At 49.3% G+C, this 27,238-nt stretch overlaps 2 protein-coding genes across 4 annotated transcripts in view; one reads left to right on the top strand and one right to left on the bottom strand.

Annotated features, from left to right (window-relative positions):
* Positions 1–372: 372 nt before the first annotated feature.
* On the bottom strand, positions 373–22,788 carry PURG (purine rich element binding protein G). 3 transcript variants are annotated; one of them, XM_032685616.1, is made up of 3 exons: positions 22,754–22,788; positions 20,760–21,600; positions 373–4,415 (listed from the first exon to the last, which is right to left on the bottom strand). In XM_032685616.1, exons 2-3 carry the CDS (start codon positions 21,585–21,587, stop codon positions 4,404–4,406), a joined length of 840 nt encoding a protein of 279 aa, XP_032541507.1. In that variant the 5' UTR covers positions 21,588–21,600; positions 22,754–22,788; the 3' UTR covers positions 373–4,403. The 3 variants fall into 3 exon arrangements, with proteins under 3 accessions (XP_032541507.1, XP_032541509.1, XP_032541506.1); XM_032685618.1 differs by lacking the exon at positions 373–4,415 and adding an exon at positions 14,482–15,294; XM_032685615.1 differs by lacking the exon at positions 373–4,415 and having other exon boundaries at positions 17,981–21,600.
* Positions 22,789–23,145: 357 nt separating this feature from the next.
* Positions 23,146–27,238, top strand: part of WRN (WRN RecQ like helicase) — a 30,945-nt gene continuing 26,852 nt past the window's right edge. Inside the window, exons 1-4 of the mRNA XM_032685525.1 lie at positions 23,146–23,283; positions 24,276–24,384; positions 25,200–25,315; positions 26,296–26,441. Of these exons, the coding sequence (XP_032541416.1) occupies positions 24,298–24,384; positions 25,200–25,315; positions 26,296–26,441 (349 nt within the window). The 5' untranslated portion in view covers positions 23,146–23,283; positions 24,276–24,297. The remainder of the gene's footprint in view (positions 23,284–24,275; positions 24,385–25,199; positions 25,316–26,295; positions 26,442–27,238) is intronic.

Below are 27,238 nucleotides of genomic sequence, written 5' to 3'. Positions count from 1 at the left end.
GATGCCGACGCCGATGATGCCCAGAGCTTTCAGCCGCTTGCGGCCATAAATCCCTTCATTCCCAGATGCAAAAACGCTGCCGTCGGAAATGCCTCGCCCACAAAAAAAATTCAATCTCTTAAATTAAGCAGGCTGAAGCCGCGCACTCACCCGGATAGAAGGATCTGATGATGGAAGAGCGGGGGGGGGGGGAAAAAAGGGCATCAAATTGAAAAGCCCCAGGGAGATGAACGGGAGATAACGGAGAGAGAAACATTTACAGACTGAAATGATTCCTCCTCCCAGGCAGATTTCCTTCTCTCCTCCATGGGAGCCACAGTGCAGGCACCTCGGAGCAGGGATAAATCCGAGTGTAAGAATCTGAGCAGACAGTTAAGACTACACAAGTAAGCAAATTTATTTGAAGACAGAACAAATATCGTGGCAAACAACAATATGCAAATTCAGTTGAGAACGAGGGTAAATATCAGACTTTGTTTTCAAATCGATATAAAATATAGTCAGATTTTCTTTTGTCCAAAAAGCAGCTCGCGTCGGGGTGGGGGGGGTTGGGAGGGGATGGCCCCGTTCACCCCATCCGAGGTGAGTGTCACCTGCAAAACCTCAGGCTCGGGAGGCCAGCAGAGATGAGTGATGCCAAGAGGAGATGGAGGTGCCTTTGGGACTCCAATTTTCTGCCTCCATTCTCCTTAACAGCCAGTTTTTGCCACGAAGCAAGGGATGGGTTCATCCCCTCCGAGACCCTCAGTGCCTACCTACCTACATACGGATGGGGCATTCCCGGGGATCCCAAAGGCACCTGCACCTCCTCTTCCTCGCTGGCTCCTGATGGATCAACCTCCCGTGGCTGAGCCTGCAAAGCCAGCGAGGGAGCAGCTCACCTCAGATGCCAGAGGAGTGAACGGGACGAAATCCCCTCCTGGAGCGAAGGTGCTGGCGCGCTGCTTTCTAGAAAAGCCATCCCAAATAAAAGCAGACATAGAAAACATTAGATTGTCAATGAGGCTTTGAAACAAATTCAAGTTTATCCTTAATTTTTCTCATGTGTGTGTGTGTGTGTGTGTGTGTGTGTGTGTGTGTGACTTCATACAAACAGACAAGAAAGACGTGGTGAACTTCAAGCTCCGGATCGGCATGTGGTCAGTTAGTGTCCGCAGAAGCACCATCGGATACGGAAGAGTTTAGCACCAGAGAGTTTGGAGGACCTAACTGAGAACATGCGTCCTTTGGAAAAACGTGGGGGGGCGGGTTGGGAATGGGCAGTGGGGAGACATGGAACAGTCCATTAGAAACAAATACAAGGCAATTCATGAGTTTTCATACAGTACAATACAGTCACTGATCAATTAACCCTTTCAGTACAGTACATGACAAGTAACACTTTGCACCCTGTTAACACTAGGAAAGGAGGGGTTTGGGCTGGAGGGGGGTGGCCTGGTGGGTTATCCCTTCTACCTTTGAATTTCAGGGACTGTGTCCGTCCCGCCTCAGCTCGGACAGCCTGGCCCCAGCCTGGCTCCCGGAGGGATGCACTGGTGGAATGTGATGCCACCAGTCCATCCACCCACAGCGAGGTCTGCACCCAAATCAGAGAATCCTAGAATCCCAGGATGGTTTGCGCTGGAAGGGACCTTAAAGATCGTCTAGTTCCAACCCCCCCCTGCCACAGGCAGGGACGCCTTTCACCAGACCAAGCTGCAGAATGGTCCTGGTTTGGCCATGGAAGTGGAGAACCACCACCCCTCTGCCTCGTGCCAGCCACTGAACCGATGAGAAAACCTCCAACTGAAGTTCCACCCGGCCGGTTCTGGTGCCGAAACACACAGAAAGGGTTCAGGGGCTGAGCTCGGACAGCCCCGAGCCAAACCCGCTTCTTCCCTCGGGCGTAGTGAGAACAGGGTCCATTGGAAAAGTGCTAAATTACAGTACATTGGCATTTCCATATGTCAACTACTGAACAGCAAAACAGATTGTTTGAAAACAGAATCAGTATCGTACAGTAAGTTCACACTTAATTCTTCACCGTTTCTACACTTGTAACACATGCATTTTATTTCCATTAGTTTAATGCCAGTAGGACCAACATCCTCCAGAACAATGATCTAACATTAAACAAAACTTCCTAAGGAAAATATTAAGCATCACATAAAGTTCCAGGAAAAACCTGTTAATTAGCATCACAAGGTACTCAGATTTACATTTAGGAGTTTTCATGCCATGACTTTTAAAACACCTTTTGGTTAATATCCTTGGGGGGTGGGAGGAAACAAACCCAAATAAAATAACCAAACCAACAACAACAACAAAAAAAAAATAAAAGGAATGTTTTGGGAAATAATATATTTCTCTATCTGTATACACACCCAGGGAGACATGCACGTACACGTGGGCTGGTGCATGGGTGTGTGCACAATATATTTTGATAAACTTGACTCATTTCAAGGGCATTTTCATGGGTCCAAAAAGACTTTCAAGGAAACAAACTCTAAACTACCAAAGCAAATTAAGAAGTCTCTCTTGGAGGAACAGAAAAAGTCAGTAAAACATCGCCTGTGTGCTGTCCCAATGCGCTTCCCACGAGCTATCTGAAAACCCAAACGGTTAAAAATCCCTACAAGAGCTTTTTTTTTTTTTTTCCCACCTAAAAGGCCCTTCCAAAGTGAGAGGTGCTGTGCTAGGATTTGCATTCGGGCCTCAGGTGTGCTATGCTTAATTCTACCTTCCCAAAGGACGAGATGCCAACTCCAAGGGGCAAAAAACTACACCTGAGAGGGAAGATAAAGACAAAAAGACCTGTTCCACATTCCCCTGTCTCCCGAGCTTAATTTTCAAGGACTCAAGGAGACTGGTGGGCTCGCTGAGGGGTGAATTTTCCAAAGGGTTTGCCTATATCCTCGTGACAGCGAGTGGTTGTGGGCTCTGAGTCACTGAGGTACTTTTGGAAGAGGTTGTCCCCTCAGCTCTCTAATTTTGGGGGCTCAGATAGAGCAGCAGCATTGCCTGCTGCTATTTCTTTAAAGCTACATTTGCAGGGATAATTTGGCTGGAGTGAGAAAGAAAAAAACCACCAAAATCTGGATTCCATTTTTAAGTCCAGTGACAGAGGATGCAAGAGCATAATACTTGGGGTTGCTCAAGATTTGTGGTTTTAAACCATCATCAGTTCCCGGTGAATATCCAAACCCCTGAAGGTGTATTGAAAAAGAAACCCGAGAAAACCAGCCACTAAAACTGGAGTTGTTTAGGAAAAATCCTTCATCTGTTGCAACAAGGAAACCCAACACACCTATTTCTTTTTGTTGCTGAAGGTTATTTCCATCATGGCCCCTTGCTAGCAGTGAAGGAGAAGACCTAATTCCCTTCTCTCCATTGAAACGGATCTGTGCTGTAATGGTGGGGTTTATCCATTAACTTTCACTAGGGAGAAGCTCCCATCAAGGAGGATTGCCAGAGAAGGATTTGGATTGACTATGTGCTCATCAAGGAGGATGAGCAGCAAGTCCCAAGCGTGGATACCCTGGTGTGGAGGAGATGTAGCACTCCCACACCCACCGTGATTTATTTGCTGCTGTGAAAACCCACGAGGGCTTTTAAAGAAGCAAAACACCCCCAGCTGGTTGAGAGTGGATAGTTTGGGGCATCAAAATTCGGATTATTCAGCATCCCAGGGATCACCACCCCATTTCAAATCCTAGAGATTTCTGACTACGTTTGCTACAAACTCCACCCTACTGATTTGCTGGCAAGGGAGCTCCGATCCCCAGCCTTCCTTATGGAAATATCACAGGAATTTAACAGGAATAGCGATGCACATCCGAACTGCCTCTGAACACGAGAGCCGATTAACTCCCTAACAACAGCAAACCCCAGGGTTATTATGCTCCATCTTCTAAATCATCTCTCAGTCTTTTTTTTACTTAAAAATACCTTTTTGCGGTTGAAGACAACGACCAATTCCAACGGCACTTCCAGTGCAGGCACAATGATGGCTTTTATTGCAATGGCTTGAGCGCAGTCTTTATATTGTTACCAGAGTCTCAGACTGGTTTGACCTGGGCTGTCCCACGGGCTCACCGGGGTCTCGTACCGAACACAAAGAGCGTCCGCCCTACGCCTCTCGCTCCGCTCAATTCCAATCCCATCCCGGTCCCTTCTGAGACTCCTCCTGTATCTTTGGTGTTTTTAAAAAGCCATGCGCTCGGGTCTCCTCGGAGGACCTCGAAGTTTAGAGCAACCACGTCTGCCTGGACGTCGGTGACACAGGTGTCTGTTCTGCTGTGTAAAATAAGCTTGGGTGGGTTAAATTCCCTACTGTAAAGTCGCTAACGGATACGTAATGGAAGTCAGGCACCGGACAGCGGTCCAACACACCTCAAAATTATCTTCTGATGGCCCCTACGTAATTAACACTGCGCCTAAGAGGGAAAAGAGGTGGGGAAAAGAAAGGAGTTCAGAACTCAGTGCTAACAGTACGTACAAAAGTGCAGTGCTCAATATAGTCCGAAGCAAAGTGACTACTAGTACTTAAAGTGCTAGTTCCGACGTCGGTTTGGTTCAGTGTCCGAAACACGGGGAGAACACGGAGAGGGGAGGGATCCCCCGGGGAGGGGGGGGTGGAAATTAAAAACAGACAGCACTGCAACTGCACATGCCACACCAAAAGTGCTTCAAATCACACCATCGCGGAGGGATGCGTAACGCCACGGCTCAGCTTGTGAACACACACGAGCAAACGACTGACACCTTTTAGGTTACTATAAAGAACAGCTCCATTAACTCCACCACTATACAAACCCATTCGGAAAGCAAGTGGCCACAGCGCACGGAAAACAGAAAAAAACAGACCCCACTCCAAAACCACGAGCCTTTTGGAACACTTACGAGTCTTTGCAACTAGGATACTCAAAAGTCTAGCAAAAGCAGCCCTGCCCAGTGTCTGCAACAAGCTTCGCCGACGCTTATCATGCACGTTTACAGAGGAGCTGCGCGGCAGACTGCCTCCTTTTACACCTATCTTACAGGTTAGCCTATTTTACCTATTTATCTGTGGCTTGCTTCGTTAACTGTAGCTTTCTGACTACGCTTTAAGCTGGCTTCTTTTCTCATAACCACCCTACCGGTCGAAGGACAACGAACGCAAGAACAAGACGACGAAGGCGGTCTGGGAAACACTGACGTTACCAACGGCCCGGCTTCATCTTCATGAAGGAAAACGCTCCAGAGAAGGACTTTGGATCAGCACGCTCCTGGAAAGAGGCTGGAAAAGGAGGATTCATCCCAGTGGATGACAGACACTTCTCCTTTCTCTCTTTAAACACATACTTCCCTTGCACGTTCCACCTGCTGGCACCTGCTTTTTTGTGAGCCACAAATCCAATCCTACCTTTACACTCATGCTGGAAAAGCATCAGCTCTGCTTGCTGGAAACAGGAGGCAGGAAATCCCCCTGCTAAGGACTGTGCTGGTCCCAGTCCTCACCCTGGGCTGGAAGCAGCTCCTTGCAAGCTGGGACATGCTCCAGCAGTGCCCTCCCATCCCCTTACTTGGGGAGCTCAGCGCTTGCGAAAACAGAGTGTTTTCTCCCAAAAGTGCCACATGGAAAGGGGGAAACCAGATCTTCAGTTCTCACTACATTCCAGCAGGCACCTCAAAAAAATGGTCACAGCGTAGTGGCTCCCCAGGCCCCACACGCGCTGCTGCCAAATCTCCAAGGGGTTGTACAAGGCAACATCTGGCTGTGCAACATCTGGTGCATCTGAGGCAGGTATGGATCATTTTTATGGAGAAAGCTCTTTTTAAGTCAAATATATCGACTTGCTGGAGCTGGCAGGATATGTTGGGGATGCTGCAGGTACAGCTGCATATGTGCTCCTCATCAGAGACCAAGCACTAGGGAGATGGTTTTCCAGAAGCAGGGAACATTAAAAGAGAGCTACAAAGCCAGGTCACTTATTTCTACTACGGCCAGAAAGAGTTGGATTTAAACAAGCAAAAAGCAGGGTCTTGCATACAGGGGATGTGGAAGTAACTCCAACTTTGCAGGCATACAAGTGGAAAGAAAGCAGCCTGGAAAAGGCATGGGAGCTGGAGAAGTGCAGTGTGAGATTGGCAGTGCCCCACAGTGAGGAGGGCAGCGAGGTGTGCAGTGGGGAAACACGACCATCTCAGCCCACCATCCAGATAAGAAACTGCTGGAATGATGTATCCAGTCTTGTTGCCAAAGCAGCAAGGCCTGGGGAACGTACACAAGAGCGTGGATGTGCCCGTGATCCCGCCAGACATTTCACCATTTGCCATACGCAGGCACTGGGATAGCATTTGGTTTAAGTACGGCTGACCTCAACGCTGAGACCAAACCCAAACACCGTACGCATGGACAATTACCAGCCTGGAAACTCCAGTGCCAAAATCACTCCTTTTCCAGGTCTTTTTATAACATGTTCTTTCCTGTCTTCCGATTGAAAGGATTTTTGGCAGATGATTTGGAAGTGGCTAATAAATCTAACGCTAGGACACCGCGTCCAATCGCTCAGTAATTTCCTGCGCTGCTCTCACAAGGAAGTTTGCACGCTTTTGCTGCTTCAGTTTCTCCTATGGACACACCAGTGGCCATGTCTGACACTCCTTACAATTCTGCCTCTGCCTGGAGTGACAACCCTTTTAAATTTTTAAGAAGAAAAGCTATTACAGTTTTTCAGGAGAAAAAAGCTGCCTGCTTGCCCGTGACCTCACCTCCAACCCCAGCTCTGGAATTTAAAGGCATTTGTAAAATCCCGTTTCGGATTTTCGTCTAAATACCCTTGGCAACTTTTCCACCCTCCAACAAACAACTCATTTGAAAGTTTATTAGGAGCAATGATTTATTTCTGGAGGCGGAGGCTTTTGCTGCGTCGAAGCCTGCAGATACCCCTGCGCTGATTTTCAGCAGTGAATGAAGTGATTCCCAGGCACAGCCTATTCCCGAAGAAAACGCCATCCCGGATCGCTCCGTACCAGAGGAACTACAGGGCGAACTGGAGATGCAGGGCCATTTTTAATTCTATGCTAATTATCACAATAAAAACCAGATCCTGCAGCGGAAGGCCGATTCCAGGAAGAAATAATCATCCATCTTTTGTAGCTGGAGCCGTGCTGCTCGAGAAGAAGCTTATTTACAAAATGGCAATCTCCAGAAAAAGGCTGTTATCGCTGCCTGACAAAGCCATATATTCTGATACCTTCCGGGGGGGGACACTCTGCCTGGGAAATTCTGCTTTGAATCCAAACGCTATAAACCTCAAATATGGAAAAACCACATCCTGTCCAACAGAAACCAGCTGTGGGGCTGATGCAACCCACCGTACCACAGAGACGATGCTTGGACATCCCTGCTTGGGAAACCCTGCTTTCGGTTTAGAGCAGGAAAATCGTACGACCTCTCAAGTACTTACATGTGAAAAGATGCTGTTAATGAAAGCATCAGTGGTGTGTAAACAAAAATGAAAATTCCTAAAGCAGAATTTCTGCATTTTGTATGGTTATTAAATGTGGGCGAGGAGCATCTTTTTTCCCCCCATCGTGCAGGATGACATGAAAATGCCCTTTTTTCCGTATGCAGGAAATAAAAAAAAAAAAACACCAAAAAATCAAACATGAACCTGCAGAGTTGTTGTGAAAGGGGTGAAAAAACCCCAACCAAGTAGCAGGACTGCAATCTGTTCCTGCTCCCCCACGTCCTGCCGTAGTCCCTGAAGAGGCTCTAACAGCAGATTGCACTGCCAGACTATCTCACAGAGATGGGAACCTGCACTTTGGGCCACAGCCAAGCAAGACCCCGAGCGCCTTTTTCCTTGACTGCCAAGATACAGTCTTCCTCAAAGAGCTGCTTCCACCTGGGAATGCCAACACTGCCAGCTTGCTACCCACCGAAAGGGCTCTGCTCCGCGTTCTCCATCTCTCCTCGCTGGGTATCCACACGCATCCAAGGTGCCCGTGTCCAGCATTACCAGGCAGGTTCGTGGGGAGCAGCAGAACAGCTCCGATACATCGCCCTGCTGTAATGACGGAGCCTGAAGACGGGAACATTGGACCACAGGGACGGAATGTTGAAAGCAAAACATTTTATTACCATCGGTTAAGCTTCATAATGCACACTTATGAGTAAGAGAGAGGTTATATGGAGATCACTTTGCTCCCTACCAACTGCAGCTTCTGGGATTAAATGCAGCAGCTGTTGAGCGGAGCGTAACGGGACCAGTGCAAAGAAAAGGAGAATAAAATACATTTGAAACGGCAGGGGGTAGCTTGGTAGAAAACAGGTCCCTGACTTGAAATTCAACGAGAAGGTTTTTTTTTGTTTTTTTTTTTTTCCAGCTGTACCAAAAGCCACAGCGTCCTAGACAACAGCTGGCAACCAAGCACTGCTCTGAAAAACCAACTCAACGCCCACCTCGGCGTCTCCCACCTGGAACATCGGAGGGGACCGCTTTTCCTTGGGGGGCACAACACCTCTACAGCCAACAGATTGAGCCCAGGTGCAAAGCAGGATGCTGCAAAAACAGGAGCTCCTGTCTAATCACACCCACGCAAGGTGTCTACGGGAAATTTGGGTGGCCATGAAGGCAGAAAGGTGGATGACAATCCGGATCTATCCCGGATTCAGGGACAGTGCAAGGCTCGCCTGGGCTTGACTCATATCTGTGATTTTTTGGTTTGCTTTCTGTCTGTTTCCATGCAATGTTTTTGACAGTAAATGCCAGCCTGAGATGGTTTCTAAAGAACACAAGTTTCTTTCAGCAGAAATTGCCCCTTCAATCTAAGATCAAAAATCCAGTTATCTTTCCTAGAGGTCAGAGGCCATAAAAAAGCTATTTTGGACCATCCACTAAAGAGTCACTTATATGGTTTAACAGCACCAGCTTTTTTAGCCCAAATCAGTTTACCTTCCAGCCAATCTTCCACAAGCAGCTTCAAATTGCATCAAACCCTATCCAGAGGAATGCTCTGATCTCCCCTTTCCCAGTATTACAGCTCTCATTTCACAATAGTTTCTGCATTCAAACAAAATTCAAAGGAGAAAATGCCTTCACTAGCGAAAGAGGACTCCAGCTACTGCTAGCACAAAACTACCAATTTTTCTTCTTCTAGCAAACAAACCACTTGGCTAGAAAGATGGGAAGCTCTTGGAAGACTGAAAGCCTGGAGGAGGCTGGTGTTTAGGCTGAGACAAGTGAAAACTCCCCATGACTTGGCCTCTTGCTTGTTCTGTTTTGCACAGAATCTTCAGCCTCACCGAGGGGAAGAGACCGGTATGGGTTCTGAGAGAGCACCTCAAGGGCTTATTGCAACAGCTCGAGGGCTGCAGTGTGGAGGGGGAGGATGAACTTCCCTCCGTGGGGAGCCTGAGAAGGGAGCTTTGGGGAGGTTATCCCAACTGTAGAGGGTGTCTCCTAAGAGGAGGAAAGAGGTGAGAAAAGCGACAGGTTAAACTGCAGTTTGGTGCTGCAGAGAGGAGCAAATGGGCACCACCTCTGCCTCACGCTCTGGATTGGGGGTTTTCTTGCAGTTTCACACATACCAGCACAAAGCACGCACTGCCAAACAGACAATTTTAAGCTGTTCTTAAAAGAAAAGTCTCTGTAATATGCCTTCACCAAGGTAACCCACAGTTAAAAGCTGGCAGCATCCGTGAAAATGTTCCAGCACCTCCTTCTTCTTTTTTTTTTCTTTTTTTTAATTCTTTTTTTAATAAGACAGCTAGAAGGAACTTATCGCTTGTTACCTCAAAGGGTTACCCCTGGCAGCACTGAGGGATGGCTGTGCTGACATAAGCAATAAATGCTGTTATGGATGCAGCAGGATTACGTGCAGACTGTGTGCTGGCACACGCCGATCCCCGGACAGACATGTCCATATGCTCTCCAGAGCGGATGCACCAGGCAAGAGCTAAAAGTCCCATGAGGCAGAAAAGGAAGGATGAAATAGCTGGGCTGCTGCAGAATCCAGGATAAAGCTGTGGATTCCTTCCCTTTGAGTTGTACCGTGACACACGATACCTGTGGGTGATGGTCCCTTGCCTGGCTCAGGTCTCTGCTGCCACTTTGACCCAGGTGCCACAGGCAGGCTCTGGTGGTCCCTGGTCTTGGTGGCTCCCACTGCAGCAACCAGAGTCAGTACAGGAGTATAAGAGAGCAGACAGGAGCTTGGCAGAGGCACAGCTCTTATCTCCACATCTTCATACACAGTTTGCTGTGGGCATGCTCATCCCACAGGCCTGAATTTAGCAACCCACATCAAACCCCTGGGTCGATTCCCAAACTGATATGGAAGCACCCTGCTGTTACACACTCCGAGAAAAGTGACTCTAATTGCTCTGCACCCCATTTAAATGCCCCGGGGAGGAGGAAATCCTGGCAACCTTCAGAGAAACAAAATTAAGGTTACATGTAACAAAGGATCCAGGCATGGCATCGAGCCCTGGTGAGGAGGAAGAGCCTCAGCTCAGAGCAACACTTGCAGCAGATGCAGCAAAGCTCATCCCTGGGGAAGCTGTCAGACACTGTCTACAAGCGACACTGTGCGTGCTGGCTGCTCAGAGGAAGCAGCACATGATCAAATCTGCCCCAGGTAACTGGTTCCCTACTCCACCTGGGAACCATCATGGAGGGGATGGTTAAACAACTCCCCCTTTGCTGCAGCATCACCCCAAGAACCTGCCCCGGCCTAGAGTTAACATCAGCCAGAGCCCCGCTGTCCTTGCAAGGGCTGCAGAAGCAGGTGAGAGCTGCAGAACAGCATCCCTGGAATGGTTAAGGTCAAATCATACCAAAACAGACACAGAGGAAAACAACTGCCTGGGAAAAATATAACCAGCTCCACATCTTTTTGTCCTACCTCGGCTGCAGCAGTTGGAAAACACGTGGGGAGGGAGGGAACCGAGGCACATTTGGGTTTTGCACAACGTTTCCAGAGGGATTCACAAGCAAGGCTTAAAAAAAGGTGCTGAACTTCTAAGGAGAAAAACAAATTTAGGGCCCTTAAGCCAGGTCACCCACAAGACATGAATAGGACTGATAAATACTCTTAGTGGTCCAAATGGGAAGAAGAAAAGCACAGCCAGGACTGGGCCCTGCCCACAAGACATGAATAGGACTGATAAATACTCCTAGTGGTCCAAATGGGAAGAAGAAAAGCACAGCCAGGACTGAGCCCTGCCAGCAAAGTGAGAGGAAAATGTCCCTATGCACTGAGCCATATAAATACCTACAGGGGTTTCTGCTTTGGTGACCTTGATCTTTTGCAACCAGATGGAGCAAGAAATAAAATGCCACTTTAAAGGATACGCTCTGAGGTAAGAGGCACAGAGGTTTGGTTCACCTTGTGAAACACCGTGCCTATTCTCAGCTTCTAAGTAAAACATTTGAGCCAAAAAACTCTTTCCCTAATTTTACCAGGATGGGGGTGTTATTAAAAATGCTTAAATTAAAAAACTTCATCGCTGACTACAGCGGTGTGCACAGTAACTGAGTTGTTGGACCTAGGATAAGTCCCACTGCCAAGAACTGAGAATCAAATCCTTGCCCTCTGCTCTTGGCTGTCAGTGGCCTCTGCTCGTCCCTGCTGAGACATCTACCTGGGAAAAACTCTTTTAAAAGTGCCACCAGCACAATGCTCCACTTCCCAAACACTTTGCTGTGCTCACTGGAGTCTCAGCAAAGAGACTGTCCTTGGAGGCAGCTCAGTTCCCTCGCAAATATCTGTTCTAAGCAGCACTATGGAGACCTTGGGAGTGTTCACACATCTGGAAGGAAAGAAAAAGCAGCTACGGTGGAGGTAACCCAAACAGAAATACATCTGTTGGCTGCACACTGAGTTTCATTTACCCCAGAGCACTGCTCCATCACCTCTCTGCCTGCACATAAGGTCTCTGGCCTTAGATTCCCCCTGCCAGCTTCCCGGAGGAGAGACTCTCTTTTTAATATCGGGTACTTCCCAACCAGGCAGCAGCACAGGAAACTCCTCCATGCTCCAAGCAAAAATGACAATTTGCAAAGCAGCAACAGGTCCAAGGGGGAACCTGAAGAGACAAAACAGCTCCTGTTCAACACCGGTTGCCGAGGGAAGCGGTGGGAGCCATGCCAAAGCCAGGCTTTGCTCCCTGTGAGCCCTCTGGTTTGCTCTCACGCTGTGAAGCTGCTGGGGTGTGCTGCTGCCAGCACACAGCGTGCTCCAGCTCACCCTTTACACTGCTAACATGGAACAGCAGGGATAATTAATTTATGTTAAAAATACCAGGGCTGAATTGGCACATTCAGTCTTTTCCCTAGGAAGAGGAGGGAAGGAGTAGCTGCTTGACAGATGTTGGTCATATGCTTAAATGCCCTTCTGGAAGGCGCTGGGATATACGTGTTGAGCGGAGACAGAGCGGAGTGAGAACCTGGAGGAAATTCTCTCTAGTTAGACCTACACAAAACCCTCAGATCTCCTTGCAATAAACATGCTAGTAAGGAGAAGTTCATGCAAATATTTCTATGACTATTCATATGATAAGAACACACAATCCTTGGAGAGTTAGGAACACAAGGGAAAACCTGTATTTCCAAACATGTTGGCACAGGGAGCTTATATTGCTGCTTGATGCTTTCCTTCCATTTGTGTTTAAACGGACTCATCAGAAAGCAACAAGTACATGATGAGGGCTAAAAATTACCCTTGGTAGAAGGCTTTGTATTTCCTTAGGAAAGGGTGCAGAAGAGACCTGACAACAGCCTTTAATTATATATAAAAGCTGCAGCAGGGAAGAAAATAAACTGTTTCCATATCTCCTCTGGAGAGCACGGCCTGTAAGGCAAAAAGCGACAGAATTAAATGGAAGGAAGGGACACACAGACTGGACAGCATGAGAAGTATCTGAGAAGAAGCAGGGGGAAACAGCTTGGGGAGGGAGGCTGGGAATATCCACCGTGGGAGATTTGAAAGAGCAGATTTTTGCCAGGTTGTTCAACTTGGGAAAAATAAGAATGCTTTTTGCTGTGTGGGCCCTGAAATGGACCATTAGAGACACCCTTGCAAATTTAAGTTTGGAGTCAGGTATGTTCCAAACCTTCCAAACACTCCATTTCACAACAAATTTCTCCCTTTTTTGCTCTTGGTGATCATCAGTATTGGTCAGCATCAGATCACCACAAAAACTCTGATGCCAAACAAACTCCTCTTTCTCACACCCCTTTGAGGTAGGGAGGTATCATTCACCCCATTTTAGCGGTGGGGAACATAGGCACAGGCAGGATAAAGCCAAAGTGATCCCGTCTCCATTATCAGGAGGCCCAGCTTGAGACACTGACAGCTTTTCCAGAGTCCTCACAATTATTCCAGCACTTCACTGGTTCAAAGCACAGCTTTCAACAGCTGTTAACACCAAGCGGGGCTCAGGAAAACAAAGGCAATACAAGTGGTGATCATCTGCAGAGTCTTGTTAGAAACGACACAACCCTTTTGTAAAGACAGGCACACAGAAATTGCTTCTTGAAAGCTGCTTTCTTTCCCTCTGATCCCCTCCAGCCTTCACCAACACCTTTCCTTTGCAATGGAAAAGAGCAGCTGCCCCATGGATAACACAACACTCCATCACTCAGCTGGTTCCCTGAGCAAGGCTCCAGTGAAAAGCACACAAGAGCATCCATAAATTGGGATGGCATGAGCAAACCTTAGAGGTCACCAACACTTGTGTGCTCCCCTAAGCCTCCACAGGTATTCCTGGGCAAGGCTCCCAGCTCGGTAAGAGCCAAGCCACTCGAGTCTTAAAAAGCAAGCTGGAAAAGCAGACACTCCATCCATCGGACACACTTAGCCCCGATGGGTTTGTTGGCAAGATTAGACACTTGCAGAGCATGGTACTGTTCCCAAAGAGGAAGGAGAATTGGCCCAAGAGAACCACCCTGGTCCCCGAGTGGAGCATCCAGGTTCTCTGCCTCCTTCCCCAGCTCCACGGAACTCCAGCGCTGACGGTGCCGCCTGTTCCTCCTACTACAGATAAAACTCGTCATGCTCTGTGATTCCCTGGAGCACGGATCTTGTCCTCGCTTCCTTCCACCCCCTCCTGCCTTTTCGTTCCTCTACCTCGGTGGGAAGCTCTTACTCCCCCTCTCCCTCAGCATTGTGCCAACAACATGTGCTCCGAACAAGGACCAGATGGGAATACTTGTAAGAGCCTGGGGTTAACCCGTGTCTTTTATCCCACATACTCTCTGCTGTTTTGAAATGCAGATTCTATTGCACACGATTTGCAGTGTAAAGATTTAAGGGTAGTAGTAGAGTATGCTGCTATTGCTTGGGAAATCCACCTCCCTGCTCCTATTGCACGTTGAACGTCCCCGACACGGGAAACGGCAAAGACGACGGATAACATTTTAACATCTCAAAAGGAAGGACCTACTGGAAACAGGGGAAACATGACTATGCATATATATGTATATAATATTCCTCTCTCCCTTGCCTCCCACATGTGCCCTGTCAGTGCAGTGCTGAGTGGGGCCGGGCACACAGCCTCCCAGCTTCAGCCGGCTGCCAGCACCCAGCACCGAGGGTGATCTTTGCCTCCAATTAATCTCCGCGCGGCAAACGATCAGCGACGAAGGAACAGACGCAAACTTCTGCCTTCAGGATGGATTTCCCCCACTGTGCCTCAGAAATCCATCTGACTGCCTGCATGGCCAAGGCAGGAGCCATTATCTCACCCTGTTGAATACTAGTATGCAGGATGGGTCTGGAACACCTAAAAGATGGAATATGCCTTTTCTAATTTACAGTGGCTACTCTGTACAGAGCTAGCAATTTTCCATGTGCCACTCCAAGCGTTTTGAGGTAGCCTAGCAATTAAGAAGATGAATTAGCGAGTCGTTAATGATGGTTTTATTGGGGTGGCAGCCAGGCCCCTCGAGGCTAGGCCAGTGTGAGCACGACCACACTCAACACGAGAACACCAGCAGGTACCTACACCTTTCTAGAAGATCATGTACGCGAGAGAGCCCTGGGGCTGCAGGTTCAGGTTCCGCGTGATGCCTCCCTCGGCATGTGGAAGGAACGATCTAATTACATCCATCACAGAAATGCCAAAACGACATCCGGCTTATAAAACCTCAATTTATGCCCTGACATTTCAGGAAAACCAATTTTCAATCCATGCCATCTATCAGGAGTTCTTGGTATTTTATTTCACCTCGATGCTTTAGAATACCGTTGCCTTTATGGAGGTGCAGGTGGGGAACTGAACATGGGCGGACAAAATATTAGGAAGAAAAAATGGAGTCAGCCCATCTGCAGATTTGGGAGAAACAGAGCAGCAGAAGATCTGGCTTTAGCTTTTTCCAAATCACCCGAGTCCAGAAGCACCTTGTCCCCTAGCCGGGGGCTTTTTTCCTGTGGTCATGACAGAATTCAGCCATTTTTAGGCAAGACTGGATCACCCCAAACCAACACATTTTGGCAAAGGCTCTGAGGTGACAGCCTCGGTATAGCTTATGGTGTAGCCTTTAATTCCACTCTCACTTGAATAAACTCTTCATTTCAAACACAACCTTTACTTGAAAGGAATGGAGGGGTAGGAGGGGAAAGGTGAATTTTAAACAGCACAACACATTAAGTAATTGAAAATAAAGGGCAATTTAATTTTGGAGGAAGCAGCATAGAAAATTAAACAGAAGGTCTAATTCTCTTTAGGAACTCTCTCATAAACTGTATATATCTACTGTATGTACAGCAAAAGTGGGAATGCCATGGAATTGAAAACACTTATTAAGTAATTTTTGACCTGGTGCAAAATCTGCCCAATAAAAATACACAATAATAAACCTTTTTCTGCTATAAAAATTACTAGGATTGGATAACAGGACTGCAAGTCACGCAAGCACTAGGCTTCCTAACCACCACCAACTCCCTTCCCTGGGAGTTTAGGGCACTGCAATAGGCCACAGGGAAAAAAAAATGATGCAATTACCAGACTATGACATCTGTAGCTGAAAAAACAAATGTGCTGACATTGATTTTGGTAATTGCTTGGGGGGTTTTTTGTATAAAGGATGGGATTTTAATACTTCTGCTTGGGATTTTATGAACGTGGCAGTACAGATCTGCAGAGCCAGGGCTTGTAAAATGGCACGGAAACACAACGTGGCCAGGAGTACCTGCAGCCGCCTCTTCCGCACAGCTCTCACCTCGCCTCAACGACGCCTCCAAGGAAGAGTTTTGCCTCCTTTTGACTACGTTTTCCCTTTCAGCCTTGCTGAAAACCTAAGGGATGCTCATGAGGGCCACGACCAAGAGCTCCCAGCAGCTCTGGGTGAACCAACACATTTCTCCAGACCGGTGGTGGGAACAGACGTCCCCTCCTCAGACTGTGCACTTCAGATAAATAAGATTATTTCGCTACGAGCTACTACAGGCTACAATATAAGTCACATAAATATAGTAATGCCTATATGTGAATATGGATTGGTATATATCGGATACAGATAAGAAACACTTACGACGACGAGTAGATACCAATAACCGCTGCAGCTTCTCGCTGGGTAAAGTCCATCGTCCAGGCTCCACGCCAGGAGACCCCGAGGGTGGGGTCTGCCATCCCCTCGGAGCGCCCGGCGGGCCGCCCTCACCACACCAGTGCAAAACGCTTCCCAACCCTTCCATAGCTCTGTACTTTCCCAAGGAAGCCGGCTCGATGGGCCGGACTCAACACAACATCCCCCCCCCCCCAGCTGAAAGGCAAGGGAAAGTCCCCACGGCCCCTTACACCTGGGATAAGCTTTTTAGGGACTGCCCCACCTTCTGCGCCAGCAGCGGGGAAAGCCAAGAACGAGGGAGATGCTGGACTTGGCTTTGTCAAGACTACACGTGAAAAGCCCGGTTTTAAGCCTCGACAGCAACACAGGGGGCCCAATCTGCAGAAGGGGCGAGGAGCCCACCACAACGGCAGAGCTGAGGACGCTCAGCAGCTCTGCACATTGCAACTTAAAAAACCAAATCATCCCACCGGGGGTGGCTCGAGAGGATCCTCAATACAGCGCCTGTCCTCCTCTAACATACGAGGGGAGCTGGACCGAGCAGGTGCAACAGGTCTCTAGCAGACACATGCATGCAGGAGACAGCTTCTCTCAGCATTAGACTACGTTATCAAAGCATCCCCTTACCAGAGCGGGAGCAGAAATGTGCTCCTAATATTATTTACACAATATAAAGTGCATTAGGATTTAATCATTCAACTGACAGACTTTCTGCCGGGACCATACAATTTTGAAACAGAGGTGAGGGCTTGAATAGGAAATTCTCTCATGAGAAAAAGAGGTTCAGACCGGTGCTCTTCACCCTGTCCTCCTATAAGGATTGTTTTTGGCCGTTCTTTCTAGTGCAAATAAGCTTGTGTTTTTCTCAAGTTTAAGGGACGTGGCAGTTTCGGGGCGTTGGGAACGAACATTTAAAACGCATCAGGGATCTGGTGCTCCCGAGCACCTCGCTGGGCCCTCCTGCACACCAGCAGCCCACGCTGCCACCGCGCTCGGAAGCTGGAGACGCGCTGCCAAAAACACAAAGGAACCCGTTTCCGAATCTCACCGTTCAAGACTTGCATTGCTGCACTTGCAGCGTGTCCATATTACCCTCCGACCCAACATCTGCAAACACTGGTGCTTCCCATCACGTGGAAACCCATTACCCTTCCAACCCAACATCTGCAAACACCAGTTCTTTCCGTCGCGGTGGAAACCCGTAGCTACTGGTCTGCCCAGGGGTGATCGGCAGTGAAGGTCAAGATCCCGATCCGGGTTTGGATACTAAGGTGCACCCCATGCCAGGGGAGTAAACGCATTAGCGGATCCTACGGGATACCTGCGTGCCAGAACCGAGCCCAGCCCGGCAGCCAGCAGACGCTGGATTCCTGGGTGATATTTACAACAAACTAATGACATCAGAAGGCCAATTAATCAACAAAAGATAAAGGAGTTTTTTTAAAAAATGGGCAGCTATAAGGAAAGCCATTTTGCATCCTTTTATCCTTTTAAAACGGTGAAGAAAACATCCCTTTCCAATGACGAGTAATTTCCTCACCAACACTACAGGAACACAGGGGAAGGCATGATCACTTACAACACACGTGGTCACTCGGTCACTAATTCCAACGCAGGAGCTTTTACGATCCCTTGAGGCAAAGGTAGGCAGGGATGGGGAGATGTCGAGCCACGTAGAAACGGGAAGGAGAGCGTAAAAAGTCTGTACATTCATAGCTCCGGCTTGTTGGACTAGAAGGGAATTTTTTACCTCAGGCACTGTGACGGGCAGCAGCAGTCAGCGATACGCTAACAACTCATTCACTAAGTTCTGGTTTCACACCAATGACAGGATGTAGAGTTATTTTAATGTTGGGGTTTGTGTTTTTTGTTTGTTTGTTTGTTTTTTTTTAATTGACCTGTTAAAACCATTAGGACCAAAGCCATGAGAGCGATGATGAACCAGCACCCCGTACAACCCCTGCTGATTCATCACGGTCCGCGGGCGGTTCAAGTGATGGAGCAAAAACATGTCCTCCAGGTTTGAAAGAGGACCTGAAAGAGCAATCTATGGAGAAAGGGATGGGAGTTTTTGACACTAAGCCAAAGGCTTGGTTGCTGTAACTGCTATATGTGGTTTTAAAGGGGGAATCACCTAAAACAGTGAAATTAACTTTCTTACTTGTCACAACCGTAACATTTTCCTAAAGGTTCTTTGGTGACTTTGGTGCAAGCTTTTTTTTTTTATTTATTTTTTTAATTTTTTTTTTTTCCTAAGTTAAAACAGATCAACCAGTTTTAGTACCCAAACTAAAGTCCAGATTATCCTCTTGGTTCCCAGCCCTGCCTCCCCAACCTTTCTCATTATGACATTAACAGGCAACAGCATTTGGATTGAGTGTGATCATGCAGGTGGGTCCAGACTCGGAGCGGTGAATGGCCTGGCTGGAAATAAATATGTTTCTCAAAAGATTAAAAAATAAAACACGTAATGGCCTCATGGAAAAATAGCTGGTCCCACGTGCACACTCGGCCACTCTGTAATTAAACGATCTGAATGATTATAAATTTCTCATTAGACATGGAAAAGCCTATTTCAAACGAGCTTAAAGGTGAGCAGCATGCTACTGGAAGTACCTGGAGCTCAATCAAACTCCCGCTGGTTCCAGGGGAAGGAGCTGGTCACCCAAATGGTGGACAAGCCCCTTAACATTATAAATTATTCACGTTTTAAGAAACAACAAAATCTTTCATCAACCTCCCAGCCGGGTAATTGCACCCATTTTCCCTCCAGGCAGAGAGTCGATATCGTGAGATGCAAAACTTGACGTCACAAAGGCTCCAGCGGGGCGACACCCACACTAGACTGGAACTGCTCAATGGCAGCTCCAGCTCCGAGCGGGTGGGAAAGGGGAGTGATGGCAGGGCATGGATATCACCTCCTAACGACAACACCTGGAAAATCGACAGGACAGAAAACCCGACATGGCGTCCACCACGGCTTCCGAAACGCGCCACGGGCGATCATGACAGAGATGCCTTTGCCTATGAATGCAATGGTACACCAAACCCCCCAGAGGTCTTTCTCACGCCCAGGGTGTTTTCCTGGCACAGGTAACATCATGACCGCATTAATCTCACGCTTGGGAGAGAAGCGTTCCCTCCACCTCCCCACACCCGCTCCACAGTCACCTGCTGGAACCCGTAACACACACCTCGTACAAAAATACCTTCTGAAATTTTGGACAAAATGCATTAAAAATCATAATAATAATAATAATAATAAAAAAATCGCCAGCCTCACACGGGCAGAACACGGAGATGAGGAGTGGGTTATTATTCATTGCCACTAATTCAGAAGGCTTAGCGCTCGAGCAGAGCTCTGCTATCCCGGGAGACTCAGGTTATCCAGTCAGCACAAAACTACGGAATGAGTAACAAATCTTCTGCCCTTCACCAGCACGTGACCAAGGTCTGACTGGTTATCGAGGTTTTACCCACACAGACTGTTGTTTCCCACCCAATAACCAGCAGATGCCAATTTTAAAACCTCTCTCCCCTCCTCACACAGACCAGCAATTCACGTGGATTTGATTTTGGCTGTGAATGCCCTACAGTGGCACTGCTCAGCCTTTGGACTGAGTGTGGGCAGAAGCCAGTCCAGGAAAACCCGTGATAAGCAGAAAGTGATACGTTTCATCTTAAGGTTTGGGGTGGGGGTACTTTTGTATCATGTTTAAGTGCAACACAAGCCTTATCTAGACTATTTAAAGGTCAGAGTGCCGGATTTTGTTTGTGCTGATACGCGAACTTCCATAGTCTTCAACACTCGAAGCAGCTGACTCATACGGACTCGGGAGGTTGGTCCTTTCCTAAGACATACGGAGATGTTTTGGGTGTAATTTAACGTGATAACCAGACTCCTATAACACTACGTACCGGAGTTAGCGAGAACTCCCAGAAAAGGACTTTACAAAAAACTTGGGGCAACTTGGAATTACTATAGGTCAGTCCCTCTCACCAATTTCTGCTTGTTTTGTTTCGTTAATTGTCCAATGCACTCTATTCCAGACCCTCTTGCTCTTCACCACTGTCCCCTCTGGCATCCATTCTTTTTTCTTTATGGCTGTTGTAAATTCTCCTCATCTCTTCTTCGTACTTGATAAAATTTTCCCCGAACCGTGTCCATGCTTTGTAGGGAACTGTGATGGTGTTACGGTAGGGCGGCCTCACCTCACTTACCTTCAGGAAAATGCCGTACCTGTTGGATCCCACGTCGAAGTAGAAGCGCTTGTTGTCCACTCGGAAGGAGGTGCCCTCGGGGAGCTCCGGGGGCTCGTCGCCTCCCCCCCGGCGGTCCTCTATGTCCCCCTCGCCGTACTCTTCGATCAGCTGGACCAAAGCATCCCTGAACTCGATCATCCCCTGCGCCGGGAGGACGATCGTCTGCTCCTGTCCCAAGCTGTGGCCGAAGTAGCCCATCATGCCAGGTCCCCTGCTCATGGTTTGCCTAATCCGCAAGAAGCGCCCGCGCTGGTTCTCCTTCAGGTCCAGGTAGTACTTCCTGTTGTCCCTCTCGATGTACTCCGTTTTGAGGACGCTGTGAGGGGGCTCTTCGGAGCCCACGGACACGGGGGGCGAGGGCGGCGGGTGCTGCTGCCGCCTCCGGGGATGCTGCTCCTTGTCATTGCTGTGCTCGTGCACCCGGTGGCCGCTCTTCAGGCCCAGGTGGGCGTAGTGCTCGATGAAGTCCCCCAGGCAGTCCTTCAGCTCGGCAGCCACGGACAGGGAGAGGGTCAGCTTGCTTTTCCTGATGTTGTCCTGCCGGCCTCTTCCTATCCAGACCTCGGCGATCTTCAGGAAGCGGCCGCGGGAGCTCTGTTTCACATCCAGGTAAAACCGCTTCTTCTGGATGTCCACCCTCTTGGAGGCCAGCTCCTGGATCTCCATGCAGCTCCCCTGGGAGGAGGCAGGGTAGTGGTACTGCTGCTGGGACTGGGAATAAATGCTCCTGTGCAGGCCAGAGCCTCCCAGGTTCCTTCCTCCTCCTCCTCCTCTCCCTCTTTCCATCTTTACCAATCAGCTGGAAATAATACACAACAGAGACACAAATGACAACATCAGCACCAGGGGCCTGCTTGGCTCCTCGGCAGCGGCTCCGTTCAGCGCTGCTCTCCCTACAAAGGCTCCTGCATCCCTCTCGGCTGCCACAGCACGCAGCATCGCAGCCAAACGATCCCAGACACTCTTCCCCTCCCGTGCTCCGGCTCCAACATCCTCCTCCTGAGCAGGGAGCCCTAATTCCAGTGGCACTCCGGCCCCCGGCAGCCCTCCCTGCCCTGCAGCCCCCCCAGCTTCCCTGTCCTACCCCTGTGGCACTAGAGACCCTCCAGCTACCCCATGGGGGTGGGTTATGGTGCTCCTGTTTTGGGGGGCACTCACCCCCCTCTGCCTCCTGCTCCCCACTGCAGGATCCATCCCCATGTCACTGCGTTTCCCCTCCATCACCCCCCTCTGCTTTTCCTCCCCAGGGCACTGGGATCCCCCCCAGCACTGCCCTCCTGCCCCCCACCCCGTATCCCAGAGCCCTCCCGGTGCCCCCCAGTGCTGCATCTCCTGCCTCAGTGCCCCAAAGGTTTCACCTCCGTCTCCCCCAGTACTGTCCCACTGCCCCCCTGGACCCCCAGTACTGCCCTCCTGACTCCCAATGCTCCCAGTACTGCAATCCAGTGCCCCCAGTACTGCCCCCCGGCTCCCTCACAGTCCCCCAGTGCCCCCAGTATTGCTTCCCCGTTGCACCCCATCACTGCACCTCCTGCCCCAGAGGTTCAACTCTTGCCCCCACTGCCCAAAAACTGCCCCGCAGAGCTCCTAGTACTGCCCCCAGTGCCCCAGCATCGCCTTCCAGTGCCCCAGTCTCGCCTCCCAGCGCTCCCGGTACTGCCCCGAGTGCCTCAGTATCGCCCCCCAGTGCTCCCGGTACTGTCCCCCAGTGCCCCAGTATCGCCCCCCAGTGCTCCCGGTACTGTCCCCCAGTGCCCCAGTATCGCCCCCCAGTGCTCCCGGTACTGACTCCCTGTGCTCCCGGTACTGCCCCCAGTGCCCCAGTACTGCCCCCCAGTGCCCCAGTATCGCCCCCCCAGCGCCCCCCACCATAGCATCTCCCACCCCATCGCCGCTCCCGCGGGCCGTCGGGCTCCCCCGATCCCCGCTCCCCCCGCCGCTCGGTCACTCACCCCGCAGCGCCCATCGCCGCCGCTGCCCTTCAGCCGCCGCCGCCGCCGCCGCCACCGCCCGCAGCCGGCGGCCCCGCCGCCCCCCCCCCCCCCCCCGCCGCGCAGAGCCACGGGCTGGCGCTCCCCCGCCGCCCGCTCCGCCCCGCCCCGGCCCTCCCCGGCCCGCCCCGGCCCCGCCCGGCCGAGAGCGGCGGCGGCGGCGGCAGCGCGGGGGGCGCCGGGGGGTGCGCGGGCCTCACGCCCGCGGGACTACAACACCCACAGTGCCCCGCGGCCGCCGCCCCCACGCGCGTGCGCGTCACCTCGGGTAACCCGAGTGGAGACGGAGGGGCGGGGGGCGCCCGTGACGTATTTAAAGCGCGACGCGGCGTGACGGTCAATGCGTGCGCGCAGTCCGATTGCTGAGGGCGGCCGGGGATTCGCTGGGACCGGGCACCGAGAGGCCGCGGCGGCAAGAGAGGCCCACTCGGAGCACCTGGGCACCGCCCTCTGCCGACACCGGCTGTACTGGGAGCACTGGGCCACAGCGGGTGAGGTTCTGGGGGGGCTGGGTCGGGAGGTGTAGGGATGGGGGTCACTGGGTGGCGGTTTTGGGGCATTGGGGGACAATAGGTCAAGCTCTGAGGGTGCTGGGGCAAGAGGTGTAGTGAGGGAGTGCACTGGGGCGCAGTGCTGGGGGCTCTGGGGGGTGGTTTTGAGGCACTGGGGAGCAGTGGGTGAAGCTCTGCGGGCGCTAGAGCAGGAGATGTAGTATGGGGGGTACTGGGCTAAGCGCTGTTGGGGCACTGGGAGACAGTGCTGGGAGCACTGGGGGGCAATTTTGGGTCACTGGGAGGCACTAGGTGTGAAGCTCTGGGGACGCTGGTGAAGGAGGTGGAGCCATGGGGCCACTGGAGGGAAAAGTACGGGGGCCCTGGAAGCACTGGGGGTGCAGTACTGGGAACAGTGGGGGAACAAGAGGTGAATCTCTGGAGGCACTGGGGCAGGAGATGTAGTCATGGGGGGCTCCAGGGTGCAGTACTGGGAGCACTGGGGGGCAATTTTGAGGCACTGGGAGGCAATAGGTGGAGCTTTAGGGGTACTGGGCCACTGGGTGCGGTACTGGGAGCACTGGGGAGCAGGAGGTGAAGCTCTGGGGGCACTGGGGCAGGAGGTGTAGTGATGGGGGAAGGAGTGTAGTAAATCACACCAGGAGCAGTCCAGGGGAAGGCCGGAACAGCTCCAATCCAGTCAAATCCTGCTCAGTTTCCCTGGGAGAAAACTCCAGCCATCAGAGCTGTTTGGGACAGCGTATCCTTACGTAAGTGTCTTCTAACCTCCCTCTGGAGGAGTCATGGGACTGTGCTGTCTGTGCTTGGTGAGCTGCTTCTGTTTAAATCCTAGACTGGCACATCCTTAATTAACATTTAAACTGAAGATTTTCTGTAACTTCAGGTCTTACTACAGTGGCAGCACATCTCTATACAAACTGACTTCCAATTTCTTGTTTTGTTGTTGGTGGTGTTTTTTTTTTTTAATACGGAAGGAACAGAAATGTGGGAAACATGGATGTGGTAACTGCTGCTCTGCAGGATAAATATCCTGAGTGGATGCTTACACAAAGCCAGGAGGAAGCTTTGTGGGATAAAAAGGTAGGTCATGGCTTGGGGAAACTTTGCAGGCTGCATGATAAACCAGCTTTGGAGCATGTGCTTTTAGTTAGATCTGTTCCTCTGTTTTTTGTTGATGTATTCAGCTGTAATTTGTAATTAAATTTAGGTTCTCTTGTGTTATTTCTAGTTAAATCATCTTGTTAATCTCTTTTTTTCCAGATTAAAATACGGTGTGTTGCTAAAACATCACCTGTTGCCATTATCTCTGTAGAAATTGCTTCCTGTCAGTCCCAAAAAGTAAGGGAGTTTGGATGCCTTGCTCACCCAGGAATGTGGCCTACACATCAGCAAGGACTGGGGGTTTCTCAATCCAAAGGGAATGACCTCGAGTTGTAGCCTGGCAGGGGAGTTGGTTCTGGGAAGGCCTTTTGTGCATTTGCACATGTTCAGTATTCCAGGAGGTTTTGCAGGATGTGTCAGAAAACTGTTCACCAATTTGTTGATGTCCCAAGAATGTTAATGTGTCCTCGGATTCTTTTCTGCAGATAGGAGCAGTTCAACAGAATGGACCCTCCCTGTAACACCTGAAGCAGCTTTAACAATTAGAAAATTAATTAATGACAGGAAAAGCCAAGGACTCAGTTCAGTAGTTCTTTTTCTATGAAGTGGGAGTAACTAATTAGTAGCTTAGATATTAAAATGTGTCAGGTGAAACCACTGTGACTTTCACTTGTTGTCTGAGTGCTCCGAGTTCAGCAGAGAAACTGGGGCCCAAATGTTTTGGTAAATGGGGTGGGAGGGATGTCCCTGGTGGGGACAGGTGTGACCTGTAATTCCCTAATCTTGTTTGACAGAAGCCTGGTGTGCAGAGGAGTGTTTTGGAGGATGGGCTGCCATTCCTGGAATTCTGTGGCTCTGTTGTTTACAGCTACGAAGCCAGTGACTGTTCCCTTCTCTCAGAAGATATCAGGTAATAGCTCTTACTCAGTTTTTATTTTCTTTTTTTTTTAAGTCCTATTTTTGTTTTCTTTTTGGATTTGGCTCTTGGGAATAGTTTCCCATTTGGTCTTTTTTTATGGCTTAACCTTCCAGACCCTCTAAAGCAGAAGCAGTGAGGACTCTAATGCAGGTCCTTTGCCTTCCACAGTATGGATAATTCCATGAGCTTCAGTGGCTTCATGGAAAAGTATGAGCTGTAAGAAATCAAGCACGTGTTAATTCCTAACTGGGGACTTTGTTTGAAGAAAAGATGGTGAATTTGTGATGCAAATACATTATTTTCCCCCTTCTAGTGTAGCACAGCTCATATTGCTGGGGAAAAACTTCTGTACAGAACTTCCAGTCCTGTGAGATGAGTGAAGAACAGGCTTTCAAGTGAACATGAGATAAATAAAGAACAGTATACAGTATTTCAAGGGAATATAAACAATTCCATCATCTTTTGCATCTGGCTGTCCTTGAGGCTTGTGTGGCAAGGTTTTGGTAGTGAGGGGGGGGCTAAAGGCCCTGTACTGCTGAGAGGGAAGAGGTAGAGAACCTGGGAGTTGAACCAGGGAGGGGTGAAGGGAAGGTGTTTTTAAGGTTGAGTTTTATTTCTCATTATCCACCTCTTATTTGATTGATCATAAATTGGTTAATTTTGATGTGTCTGTTTTGCTTGTGATGGTAATTGGGCTCTCCCTGTCTTTCTGTCAACCCACAACGTTAAGTCATTTATAAATAATACACTATTTACCATCAGGTAAGTTCAGTTCTGAAGTATTTCTTGTAGCCTTGTGGACCAGCAGGAATTTCTCCTCCTTATGGTCTTGGTTTTAAATTGGTTTGTGTCCTGCTGGTGTGAAATGAATGGGCTGTGATTCTCTTCATCTTCATAGATGACTTAAGGTTGGTGTTTTAAATCCTGGTAGAAGAACTCATAAATGGGAGGGATCTCTGTTTTTTTCCTAGGCAGAGTTTATCAGATGGGGCTGCTGTTGGATTTGATATTGAATGGCCACCATCCTACACGAAAGGGAAAATGGCCAAAATCGCTGTAATCCAGATCTGTGTCGCTGAGGACAAGTGTTACTTGTTTCACATCTCTTCCATGGCAGGTACTGTACTTCCTCTCTTACTTAGGACATGAACTGCCCCTTGTTTTTTGTGATTAAGTTTAAACTTAGCCTTGAGCAATGGCTGATAAATCCCACCCACCACACTGAATAGCAAATATCTGTTGCTTTTGTCCCCTTTCCCACAAGGATTTATTCTGAGAGTGATGCTTACATATCAAGGCAATCTTAGCCCCTCCTCTGTGCTTGAGAACAGCGTGTTTGGTTCTGAACAGGGCAAGAGAGTCTTACTTGAGGCTTATTTTTCTGCCTGGGTGAGAATATTTTATTCCAGTTTTAAAAATTTAACTCCCTGCTCCTATAATGAGCTTTCTGTTTAGTGCCAAGACAAACAACGAACCTAAGTAGAGCAGGCTGTGGTTTTGGTTTTTACTTTTTTTTTTTTTAATTTGGCTTCAACAAAAACCCTCAAAAATGATGGCTCTTGTGCTGTTTGTTCCCAATACCTGCATTTTATGACATCAGTTTTGGGAAAGAACACTGGCTACCTGGTGTGATGCAGCTGTGAGGAGAGAAGGGGGTGTGCTCAGCCGAGTCTGAATTCATTATGGATGTGAATAAAAGCTTCCAAATAGGGAAAACAGCAATGAGGGAAGGAGACTGCAATTTTATAACCTTTGGTTTAAAATGTTGGATTGAAACTATGCCTGTGAGAGGTTTCTGATTTCCCTGGGGGACTCACGCTGAGGTATAATAGCGGTAATTTTAATGTTGGTGTTCAATCCTTTGTCATTTGGAGCAAATGGGGTGGAAAATTTAATTGCTGGAGGCTATTCCAT

The sequence above is a fragment of the Chiroxiphia lanceolata genome, chromosome 4 (assembly GCF_009829145.1).
Source record: "Chiroxiphia lanceolata isolate bChiLan1 chromosome 4, bChiLan1.pri, whole genome shotgun sequence".
Classification (NCBI taxonomy): Eukaryota; Metazoa; Chordata; class Aves; order Passeriformes; family Pipridae; genus Chiroxiphia; species Chiroxiphia lanceolata.
This window is presented reverse-complemented; position numbering and strand designations above follow the sequence as displayed.